At 30.7% G+C, this 13,352-nt stretch overlaps 1 protein-coding gene across 5 annotated transcripts in view; it reads left to right on the forward strand.

Annotated features, from left to right (window-relative positions):
• CNTLN (centlein) overlaps positions 1–13,352 on the forward strand; it is a 333,334-nt gene that overhangs the window by 179,160 nt on the left and 140,822 nt on the right. For 3 of the 5 annotated variants that reach the window (XM_068552481.1, XM_068552482.1, XM_068552483.1), the window contains exons 9-10: positions 10,304–10,480; positions 12,294–12,419. In XM_068552481.1, coding sequence (XP_068408582.1) covers positions 10,304–10,480; positions 12,294–12,419 — 303 coding nt within the window. The remainder of the gene's footprint in view (positions 1–10,303; positions 10,481–12,293; positions 12,420–13,352) is intronic. The other 2 variants (XM_068552485.1, XM_068552486.1) reach the window with 2 other exon arrangements.

Here is a 13,352-nt window from a genome sequence, read left to right on the forward strand (position 1 = left end):
TGTTTTATCTTTAGATACCTGGGACATTTCTAACCTTTTATATATTGCTTTATTCATCTTACTGATATTTGTTTTTTAAGTCTCTATGTATGACTGAAATTGGTCTGTTATATAACTTTTTGTACTATCTTTATCTGGTTTTGGTAATAATAGGGCCCTCATACAATGTGTTATTGAGCTAAAGAAAGAATTAGAAAATTGGACTATTAAGATGACAAAATTACTCAGAATATAGTACAAAGATACAGCATGATGGGGAATATGAAAGAGGTGAGTGGACATGGAGGAGAGAGTGAGAGTCTAATTGTAAAAGGTGAGATAGAGAATAGAGGAGTGGTAGTAGACTCTTCAGCTATATTTTGGTTTTTTTCAAATCTGCCTGGTCAGTTTGACTTTAAGTCTGCAAGCTTCTTACTGCTTCACTTTTTGGTTTTTACTTTTTTCTTTTTTAAAATAATTCACAACTAGCATGAGAGTATGACAATTCCAAGAGAAACTCCCATTGACACAGGAGTTAGGTCTTTTATGGTGACTCACATAAATCAGGATAAAAGGCATAATGAGGTTAGATTAGTGAATTCAAGGCAGATAGTGGTGGCAGGCAGTGTATTTGGGGATAGAGAGGGCTTTGCCTAAGGTTCCTTATTGACATCTGTAGATTGAGGTGAAGAGATCTATGGAAATTAGGTCTTAGCCCCAATGCGTGGCCTTTCCTTCAGCCCCAAATGATGGTGGAAGAAAACCTAAGGGAGGCGTGGTCTTAGACCCTGCATGTGGCTCTGTGTTTGTATAAAGGGTATACAAAGTACATGAATAAAATGTATTTTATATAATTGGAATCATACAGTATATGAATTTGTGTCCTGCTTATACAATTACCATTTCATTATAATGTGATTAAACATTTGAAAACATGTTTATGACTACCTAATAGTCTAATGTAGGAATGTACCATTTTTTTAACCTAAATATTTCCCTACTCTGGGGCATTTAACTTATTTCAATATATATTTTTTCTATTTCCTCTGATTTCATACTATGATGAACATTTTCATTCGTCTATCTTTATCCTCATCACTTGTTTCTGTAGAATGAATTCTTAAAAGTAAAATCTCAATGTCAAAGATTATGAACCTCAGGCTTTTGAGTATATACCATGCACACTAAACTACATTCCAGAAAGATTATACCAAATTATCTTCTCACAGTGTATGAGAGTGCCCACTTTTTATAACCTTGCAAGCTTTGTTATCATCTAAAAATAGCCTTGTTAATTCATTCTTTTGTTTTTCATCTCTGGAAACTAGTGAGGTTTTTCACTTTCACTTTTCACTTGATTTTTTTTGCAAATGTTCTATCAGTTTGCATTTTTTTAAAAAATGTATTTATATACATGATCTCAAATATATACTAAGGAAATAAACTTTACATAATATTTATCACACATATTTTCACAGTTTATTGTTTGTCTAGTTCATTAATGATTTCTAGACCTTCTAGACTCAGTTCTAAGATTATTATTGATAACTTTTTCCTGAACCTTTTTTCTTAAGATTGAGATGTACACCTCTTTTGTGCATTAGCAGGTATTAAACTTCATTGTTTTCCTTGTCTGTCTCCCCTCTGAACTGTGGGCTCCTTGAAAGCAAGAAAAGTTGGTGTCATGCTTTTATCCTCACTGTTCTTTGCCAGTGATTGATTTCGATAAATGCTTTTTAAATGAACATATGAAAAAGTGTATATCCTGGTTCCATACCCATTTAGCCTATCCCAAAGTGATCTAAGTATTCTTTGACACAACAATTCCAATAAGTAGGAGGGAGAGCATTAAAGCATCAGTTTTGCAAGGGATTATCTTGTTATGATGTGGAATAGTTGTCATTTCTTTAACAGTGCTGAATTGATTATGTATAATTTTCCAACATAGCAAAGGAGAAAAAATATCAGTATTAGTTAGCTCTGATTTCTTGCCAATCAGGGAGTCTAGTATTGATAGTAGCTACTTGGCATCAACTAAACTATTTTAATTTCTTAGTTGGCAGAAAGGAGATCAGATTGTAGTAAGTTAACTTAGACTCAGAATGCTATTAAGTCTTGTCATACTGTAGTTGGGAAATATTATGCCAGAGTTCATAATTGGTTCACTTTTGTTTGCTTTTTATGATTTTTATTCTCTTATTGTTTCAATTATACTTTTTTCTCATTTTCAACATGGAAGAATATCAGTCTTATACTTTCTCTAGATATCTTACTGCTATAGCACCAAAATTATTTTTTAATTATTTAGGACAAATGTCGTATATAAGTAATTTTAAATTATACTTATCATCTTATTTCACACTTAACTAATTTTTAATTTGTATATGTAAATTCATTTTGAAAAGTTGATTTACTCTACAGCATTATTTTAAGTAAAAACTGCTTTGTAATTTATTGCTTGATTTAATTATACACACCTAGCTTATATTTTTCATCTATTTGTATAGGTAGGCATGGCCACAGAAGTATATGGGAAATGATCTCCTGACAGTTTCGTATTTAATCAACCTTCGGGAGAAAACAGTAATAAAATTATATTATGACATCATTTTTAACCTTGATAAAAGAAGAACTTTTTTATTTAAAAGAAAAATTTGAAGTTTTTGTCTTTTATAGGTTAACTATAAACTTTTTTCTTTCCTAAAGCTATTTGTGTATTATATCCACAACATTTAAGCTCGTTATAATCATATAACTCCACTTCCCTGCTTGAAAAATAAACTATTTCTTCTAAAAAAAAAAAAAGGCTTCCAATAGATATTCTGATATTTTAAGCCTGCTTTAAGTTCCAAGCAGTATGAAACAGCCCAAGATATTAAAATCTAGAAATGTATCACGTATAATAGAAACCGCAACTCAGCTTTAACTACTCTATAGTGGCACTTCTCTTGCCGCTATAATAAAACTTAAGAATGTTTTAGTGATTTTTTTTCCCTACTATTATTCAAAATTACATTACCCTTACCGAAATCTGAATGGCTTTTAGTGGATTAATTAAACTGTAGCTGGTTTGCCATCTGGGTGCAGCTTGTTTAGCTGCCTTTCCATGGAAAGATTTCTCATGGAAGAAAGACTATTTTTTTTTGTTAGAATACAGCTGCTAGGATTCACTTTCTAAAAAAGAAATAATTATTCTTTCTTACATGAGATTTGTGATGAAATTCAATTTGTAAAATAAAAAACCGTATTTTTGCCTTTCTTTTTAACAGTTATTCATAGTACAACACAAGTTTTTAATATTTTTTATAAATTTGTAAAAAATATATTTTGTGTCTTGATAACTTGTAATATTAAATAGATCTTAGGTTTAGGCTAGATGTGAAAAAATGGAAAAGAGGGAATTAACTAAATCTGATTTTTATGGCTCAAGTGGTTTCATTAAATTAGAGTGCTCTGTGTTGTTCATTAATGAACTTGTGCCATATGTTTTAACTGTTCTGGTCAATAGCTGATAAAGAAAGGCTTTTGGGTTTGCTTTTTCTTTATTTTTTTATTTTTATTTTTTGTAAAGCTGGATAAAAATATCCATGTGATGGGCTTTTATCAGAGGAGTTACTTTGAATTCAGTAACTACTACTGAGGCAATATGGCTCGCAATTTGCGACACAAAGGTAGTCATACATTATTGGAATACAGCCTACTGCGCTTCACATTACACAGATGTGAAGGCCTGATTATAGCTGCTTCATAATTAACAGTGATCCGATTGGTTTTGTGGCATAAATGGTGCATGTGTAGAACATTAGCCATGGCACTCTCATTCAAATTCAACTCAAGGGCTCAGCGGCAGGCGGGTCACGAGCTTCAGGGAGTAGAAGCACAAGCTCCTCCATATGTTCTTGCTGCATCTTACTATGGCTATGAGTGCAAGATAAGTTCCCCAAAGAACCTAATCGTGTTCTGTAATTACAGCGCGGCTTTCTGCTGGCTAGAAATGAGGGAGAAGCTAAAACACTCCCTCATCAGATAATTTGTAAATTACTTTACATGGCGGATGCCTAACTCAGTTGGTTTTCAACTGCTGAAATTATAAATAATTGTAACAGATGTGGCAATATGGCTGGCCTCCAATAAATGAGGCCCTTGATAATTTGGCCAACCCTTTGACAGGCCAATTTAATAAAATGTGAACAAAATCTTCTTGCTAATAATTTATCATCCTTTTTCCCAGTAGAATAAATTTAATTACCCTAGCAGTTAACAAGGTCACACCCAGATGCCAAACTCGGCTACAGTTTTGATAATGCAATCAGGAATTGAGAGGTGATGACAGCGTTGTTGTTTTTTTCATTACCTGGCTTCACATAAACACAGGTGGCGTAGCTTTCTTGTCAGTTTTTAATAATTACAGGCTATTATGGAATGCATAGTTAGCAGATTGAAAACCACACTTTAGTGAATTTGTTTGAGTATGATTGAGGTTTTAATGTATAGAGATGATAATGCATAACAAGCATAGTCCCTTGCTTATACCATTAGTGCACAAATTTTGATTTTTTTACTGGTGACATAAGTGTCAAATGTTTATAAAACTTAGAGTATGCATTATAATAGGTAATGGATTACACATTTCATTCCTTGAATCTAGAAATTCATTTTAGGACACCATTAACAGATATACTTTAAATATTCAGAAATCTGGCAGACTGTGAGGCTTTATAACATACTTTGGAAAAACCTGATTGTGTTTAATTTTGCTTTTTAAGGTAAAAAAACAAATCTATAGAAAAATCACTTAGTCTTTTTATCCTAATTTTTAAGTAAGGCCAGCATTAGTTTACTGTTAGTATTAGAATCTGTAGTCAGTGTGTATACTACACAGTTAATACTCTAAACACTGTTCTGTGACATGTAAATATCACTAATTATTGTCAGTGCAGCCTGATATTTACATGTCATAGAAGAAATAATTAGCTTTTGGTTTCTCAGTTTCATAACAAAGATACTGTTGTCTATTGGATGTGACTCTAAGCCAGTAAAGCATCCATTTGTAATCCATTCAGTGTTAAGCTTTATATGGTGTATGGAAATAAATTTATGACATTAAAATTTCCCCTTTTATTTTGCTGTGCCCTGATTTGGCTTTACCACACAAGTGTTAGATACTAAAGGAAAGTTTAATTTGAATACTTTATAGTACTGAATTTTTCAGTATTGTGTTATTAGTTTGGTGTTTATGAGAGGAAATGGTGACATTTTAAAGTTTACCTAAATGTGGTAAATAATTTCATTATATTTTGTGATCTCTAAGTATAATCTGAGTATATTTGGGTTAAAAGTGAATGGATGGAAGAAATGCAAATACTTATATTTTTTAAAAGAGAGTGCTAGCTGTCTTTGTTGACACATTTATTACTCAATTTCATAGTCTTTCTAAAAGGGAGGTATAAGTTTAAGTTGGTATACTTAATTCCATTTGTGAACTTTTGTGACAAGACTATTTTGATTTATGATATCATGTTGATTTAATAGTTTTCTTTTTTCTTTATTATCTTAAGACTATATGATTATTATTGAAGTCATCTGTTCTCAGGTTATGGATGAGTCAGCTAACTGTTTTATAAATTGGCAATAGATATATTTCTGCATTTCTAAAATCAATTTTAAATGAAATGTAAGTTTTTGTAGAGATTCAGGATTTCATGAGAAGAAAATTATATGTATATTTGTAAATATATATATATATATATATATATATATATATATATATATATATATATATATGCACTTTTTAAATATTCTGTCTTCTTCCAAGGGGATTTGAGTTGCTTTTCAGAGAACTGTCATTCAAGATGTCAGTTTCTTATATATATATATATATATATATATATATATATATATATATATATATATTCACAGGGATTGGATATTTTATATACACAAATATTACAGATTTTAAACACACATATATGTTTTAACCTATACTTAATTTCCAGTGAGATATTACTTGGAGAGAAACTATTTCTTTTGCTGAGGTATCATGTCCTTTTTAAGTGTTTTTGTTTTGCAATAGGCTATATTATGTGTTGACAGGTTTGGAATTTGTAAATTTCTTAAATAAGTGAGATAATGTATGTGAAATGCTTACCTAAAGCTAGGCACTCAACACTTTTCACTAAATGCTAGTTATTATTATTTTAATGAAGTAGTAAATAAATTAGTATTTTAAATTAAAACTTATTAACAGGACAAAACAATTTAGCTTATAATTCTTTGTAATTGTGATAGTTGTGGAAAAAATTTCTATTTATTAAGCAGTATTCACTCAGCCTCCACTGTAGTAATGCCATACAATGTTGCTTGAATTTAAAGCAACATGACTAGATATTTAATTTATATAATGTTTTAAAAGTAATTGGCACAAGGCTTCACTTCCCCCCTCCTTCTACTCTAATAGCTTTTACAGGAGTTTTTGATCAAAATTGCCTCTGTGAATCAATGTGAAAAAGAAGTTATGTATTAATAATAGTTAATTTAAAGAGATTAGTTCCAATTGGAGGCATTTGGATGCATACTCCACTGATCATTTCTTATCAGATTATCTATGGTCTAGCACCATACCATTATCTTCCAAGATTATAAACTAAAAAGTGCACAAGGATTTTTGACATTAGAGGAAAAAGTTTATTTATGAAATACTAGTAATTCTTAGCAAGAAAAGTTAAATTTTCAAAGATTCTAGGATTTTAAGGGCAATAGATGGAGTGAACTTCCACAGACAGGCGATTGATTGTCTTGATCTTGCTAGGCCTGTAAAGCAGCGCTTAAAAAGGGTAAGAATAAGTAAGGATATATGAAGATATATATTATACCTATAATAGTTATACGTGTAATTATTATGTTTAAAAAGCTGGTTAAGTGAGTATAGTATGAATAGGTGACAAAAGAGTAACTTGACAGTCAAGTAACCTGACAAACACTACTTTGGTAATGTGATCAAGTTCAGTGTCAGCAGTCAAATCATGTTGATAGTGTGTACCCTTGATATGATATGATGGCTTCTGTGATCTTCCGCCCCAAAATTCATAACCCCAGTCTAATCATGATGAAAACATAGACAAATTCCAGTGGAGGGCCATCCTATCAAAACAACATACCTAAATAGTACTCCACAACACTGTCAATGTCATCAAAAATAAGAAAAGTCTGAGAAACTGTCCCAGCCAAGAGTTGCTGACATGACAACTAAATGTAGTGTGGTATCATGGATGGGATCCGGGAAAAGAAAAGAACATTAGGTAAAAACTATGGAAAGTTGAATAAACTAGGGACTTCAGTTAAAAATAGTGTATGAAAATTGGTTCATTAATTTTAACAAATGTACCATATTAATTTTAGTTGTTAGTAATAGGGGAAACTGGGTGGGTGGGGTTGGGAGGTGTAGGAGAAGTCTCTATAGTATCTGCTCAGTTTTTCTGTAAATGTAAAGCTGTTATAAAAAATAAAGCTAGTAATAAAAAAAAAGTTAAAGGTCAGAATTAAAATGGTTTTCCTTTTCTCTTTAAAGTATGGGAACTATATCCCAAACTTATCGTTAGTGAATTCTGAGAGATGATATGATAGAGGCTTTCATTTATATTTCCCCTATCTGTACTGAAATTTTTATACTGAACTTTTTTTCCCTTTTATTTGCAGAAAAAATTACATTTTAAAAACTGTTTAGTGACATGTTCATTGTAAAAAAAATCAAGGAAATTCAGATATGTATGAAGAAAATTCACATATAATACCTCCATTCAGAAATAATGCTGTAAATTCAGGGTTTGGTGAAATTTATGTCTATACAGTATGCTGTATTCTTCTGTAACCTGTGCTTCCTCACTTAACAGTTTATCATGGATATCTTTCTGTATCAACCCTCAGTATGATTAGAACAAAGTCCAAGGCTTGGTACATTATTATGTTCTTTGATTCATATTTCAAAATTTCCCTAGGAAATTTGTAGCAGTTTATACTCCCACCACCATGTTCTCAAGATACAAGAGTCATAAACTGAGTCTGGCCAATATTTTAAAATTAGATTTCTCTTAGAAATTTGAATTCCTCCATTCTTTTGAAAAATCAGTCGATCTGGCAGTAGTGGGCCACATTCCTCTGTGAAAACAACTGGCTGGAGCTGAATAGCTACTACCACAAGTACCCTCCTTATTCCCTCAAAATGAGGGTGACTGCGATTTGATGTTTCATTTTACTTATACTTTTAAAAGTGGTTATATTAAGAGAAATGTGAAATACTTCATGTGCATGTATCTCTAGCAAAAGTGATAAAAGACGAGAGACAAAGAGAGAGAGAAAGAAGACTCCATTTTTGAAAAACTGGGAGCGTGCATAAGTTTCCTTGTGGAAGTAAAGTATATATGTATATGTTCAATATGTATACAAAGTGTCTCTGTCGAATGAATTTTAAAGCTATAATTTAAACATAACTCATTTTACTTATTTATTTACATTATGGCTCCTATTTGAGCTGGAGTTAATCACTACTTTAATAGTATTTTAATTTTGAAGTTCCGTTATTGTTTACTGACGAATTTTAAAGGAATTCTGCCTAAATAAGAAATCTTTTATTATTATAGTAGCAATGTCCACTGTTGGAGGCTTTTTAATATCTTCATAAATATTTTAATGATTTAGAATTGCAGCTTCTTGACCAAATATTCATGTTTTGACATTCTTACCTGTTGCATTATAACCCAATGATGACTTGGAAAACTCATTTATTAAAGAGCACAGGATTGCTTATTGGATGTATCAATAAGCTAAAATTATGTTTTTCCTGTTTTTTTCTAAATTTTTGTTTGATTTTGAACAATTTATTTAAAATTTCTTTGGTAAATGATGTGATATTAATATATTCTTTGTAATTTTATTTAACAAAACCAGAACAAGAATAGGTAGCCTTTGTAAATTGTTCAGATTGGCAGCCCAAAGGAAAAATTTATAAGCATCATAAATCTGTTTATAAAAGAGGAGGAAAGAATAAATAAAAGCCATACAATGGTTAAAGGAAGAGAAAAGAATAGGTCAAACTCCTTTAGAGTTTGGAAGAAAAGTGCTTAAGGTATTTTAATTTGATGTTCAATGCAAGCTAATAGAGTCAGTATTTAATATTGTAAGTGTGGTAACAGTACAATATAAATAACATTCTGAGGAAAATATTCAGTGTTGTGATAGAATAAGATTGGGAAACAAATCAGGTGACTTATATATGAGGAAAGTGTAATAGTATGATGATAGTATAATGTAATAGTGTGGTGATAGTATAATGAGATGATCCTTCTCTTTATAAAAATTACAGGTTAGAATTAGTAAAAATTTGCCTATCCCCTAAAAAAAGAAAAAAGTAGTCAAAACCAGGAGAAGGTAATATTTCTCATCGTTAGTTCAGAAAAGTTAAACATACATATATTTGTTATAATCCTTAGGAATATCATTTAGGAAGGATGGGGCTCTCCACATTTTAAATGAAACTTTTCAGGGCTACTGGATCCATGTTGATAATATTAGAATCATAAGATCTGACTTTTCTTTCCTGGAAATCAACAAAAACTTGGTTTCACTTATGATCTAGTGTTTTTGTTTTTTGTAAATGGAGTGGTTAATTTGAAATAGTATATATGCATGGATTTTAATGGCCAAGTATATTCAGTTAAGATGGTGGTACAATTTTGTTGAATGCTAGTTTTCATGAATAGGTTTCTTACAAACTTAATTTTCCTGTGATTTCTATTGTTAAAATGTGGTGCTTACCATTAACAGTTTATCTGGCATGGGAATAAATTTCAAAGGAGAATACTGTGAACTCTGCTGACTTTAAAAAGTATCAGAGTTCTTTGAGTTATTACTAAATTATAATACATTAAAAGCTAATTAGACCTATAGTGCTGTTGGTTTCCTTTTCTCAGGTTTATATTCAGTGGTATTGCACTGAGCATTTACTGAGGAAATACCTATATGTATAATCATTAATTTGAAACAATTTTATAGATGAGTTGTGTATATCATGCACAACTTTAAATTTTTTCTCCTGAAAATCTGTATGACAGTATTACTTATGAAAATGTTTACACAGACTCTTGGTTATTTTATTGAAAATGCCGTTCTATAAGGATGATAGAAGCTTAGCTAGTGCAGGTTTACAGTTTATTTTTGAAATGAAATGTTCTTTCTTGGAATACTTATGATTTATATAATGTAGTAACATATATAAATATTTGCATGAATGTGTAAATAATGTAAGATACAAACATACTTTTTAAAATAGGTTTCTCAACAGCCATCTTTATCGAGCTTAGAAACCGTAATGGTCTCACAGAAGTCTGAAATTGAGTATTTACAGGAGAAACTGAAAATAGCAAATGAAAAACTATCAGAGAACAGATATACCAACAAGGGTTCCTCAGAGAAGAGCATCTTGACAAGTACTGAAAGGAAACATAAGGTAGGGACATTTGTCATTTTGTGAATTTGTCAGGATGAGGCTGGCAAGGCAAGTGATGAAGTTAAAAAACAAACAGCAGCATTTACTTCTCTGCTTATATTTCTGGAAGCTTTTAAAAAATATTCTGTGTCAAATGTTTTATAAAATCATGGTTGGGAGTAGCAAGTTTTCCCTTTTTGATCTGAATAATATAGTCCTTATTTAATTAATTAAATATATTAGTAATGATATACCTCTTTTGCAGTAAATTAACATTCTTATATTAAGTTTTGATAAGTATCCCTCATCTATCTAATCTATAGATAAATTAAGTAGAAATTTTAGTGTGGTATTAGTCCTTAATTCAATTTTCTAATTTTAATTAGAAGAAAAATATATCTTAATGTTTCTATTTCATTCAGATATGATATTTAAAATACTGCCCATTTGGAATATAAACTATAAAATGGAATTTAACATTAATATGTGCAGTTACATATTTTCACGTTTAAAGGTGTAACAGTGGAGAATAACAAGCACATTTTTTGTAGCATGATTCTTATTTATTAATGTCTCAGCTTTTCCTTTTTGTAGTATTTATTGCATATTCTTATTATAGTGCAAAAGATTCTATGAACATTAATTAATATAAACATTTCAGAATATCACATTGTAAATATATTATTTCTATATAAATTGAATTAAGCTTTTCCTAAAAGTAAGGAGTTTTAGAGGTATATTTCTCACACTTGTTACTTCAGCAGTAGAAAATATTTTTAAAAGTAGAAAATCATGTTTTCAAGATAATTGTTTCTCATTCTTTTCATTTTTTTCCTATGAGTAGGACAAATGTCTTAATAAAGGAAGTATTTAAAATGAGACCTATGTTTCTGTGGCATTCTTATTTACTCCCTCTAATATTATTAGTAATTTCCAGAAGAACTAGCTTTGTTTGTGTATGTAAGTATGTATTTAAACATAACTGCATTATATGTTTCTTGCCATTTTGGAGTAGTTTCACAGCATTGAGCTTTATTTAAATGAAAGAAAATATTCCTAAAATTGAGAGACCTTATAGGGCCTAATTTGGTTGTGTGCTGTATTGTTGAGCTTTAAAAATATACTGCTTTGATGTTTCATTGCTTTTAACAAAAGTCAAGAAAATGAGAGTGATATTTTGAAAGAATTTTCTTTCTTTTTCATAAGGACATGCAGTAAGTATGAACAATATGTTGCCCAGCTTAATAGTTGCTTTCACATCTTCCTTCTCCAGATTGGTATAGGAAGCTGTACATAATATAAACACACATTCTTGTCTCTAGTTAGCCACATTATAGTTAATGACCATATGGTCATTATGGTATAAGATCTACTGTCTGTTGTATTTATATTCCTCAAGCATATTGTTCCTTCAACTTCACAGTGTGTTAAACTATTTCAAAGGGAAAAAAATCCTCTCCCTCTTGTTTCTGGTTGTCCTATCAAGTGTAACCTTGGACCCTTATAGAGCAATTAGACCAGCCTCTATCCCCTCCTTTGTAATGAGGTTTCTTGCATTTCTGAGTCTATAACCCTTTAGTCTTCCCTAATGGGACATCATTATTCTGAAAGAAACAATGTAAATGTAAATGAATATTCTCATTAACGAGTCACAGAGAAACCTTTAGCGGTAGCACTGTGGTAATTCTGCTTGTTATTTCTCTGGTATTCCATGCAAGATTTTTTTTTTTATAATTCATTATTAGTATTCAAAATTACTTGTTCTTTAATTTTGCATGTCTTTCATAATCCAGTGTTCCAACTAGTTCAACCATGTCCTTGTTTTATTCTCGAGGAACCACCTGTGAAACGCTCAAGGTCTTTGTCCCCAAAGAGCTCTTTCTTAGACTCAGAGGAGCTAAAGAAGCTGAGAAATGCTGAAAGAAAGATTGAAAACTTAGAGAAGGCACTACAGCTAAAGGTGAACATTAAATCCTTTCTTTAGTAATAACCTTGCATAGGTAAGGATATACCAAAGTAAACATTCATTTCACAAATTACTGCTTATCATTTATCTTTCCTGAATTTAATTACTTTTTTAAAAAATGTATAAATTGGTTAGTCTAGTTCTTAAGATTTCTGAGGATCGTAAAGTAATAAAAAATTTTGCTACTTTAAAAACTAAATGTTTATTCACTACTTTAAAATTATTAGGGAATATTTTGACTCTGTATTGGGAATAAATTTCTTATAGTTTCTCAGAGACCAAAAAATACAACTACAGCAAATGGAAAGAGAAATTTCCTGTGGTTCTTTATATATGATAAACATACACAAAGAAACGTGAGTTAACAACTATGCTAACCTAGTTCAGGCCACTTAAAATTGTCCTTTACAGAAAAATTATATAGTCAAAGTGGCAAATAAATATGTGTTATTTTTTCCATTTCAACTGAATTTGTCTCTGAATGCATGACATTTGAATCTGTGTTCTACGAATCTTTAAGAAGCATATGCATTTATTGTTCTGTCTTTAAGAGTATATACTTTCCAACTCATACTTTGTGAATTATCTTCCTCAGAAGAAGTTGGTTGTGTGTATTGAACCAATTTTATGTGACTATATTGAGGGCTTTAATTTTTTCTGTGAATTTAATATGGCTAAACTTGTCATTCTTCATTCACAACTACCGGAAGGCCAACACTATTTGAGATTTAGCCATTTAACTGAATCTCAAATAGTTTTTTTTTTTTTTAATACATCTTAATATAGTTTTTTTTGGCTTTGGGTTTTTCTTTTTTTTTTTTTAACCCCACATTTGTTTATTTATTTATTTTATTTTGGCTGTGTTGGGTCTTCGTGTCTGTGCGAGGGCTTTCTCTAGTTGCGGCAAGCGGGGGCCACTCTTCATCG

The sequence above is a fragment of the Eschrichtius robustus genome, chromosome 10 (assembly GCF_028021215.1).
Source record: "Eschrichtius robustus isolate mEscRob2 chromosome 10, mEscRob2.pri, whole genome shotgun sequence".
NCBI lineage: Eukaryota > Metazoa > Chordata > Mammalia > Artiodactyla > Eschrichtiidae > Eschrichtius > Eschrichtius robustus.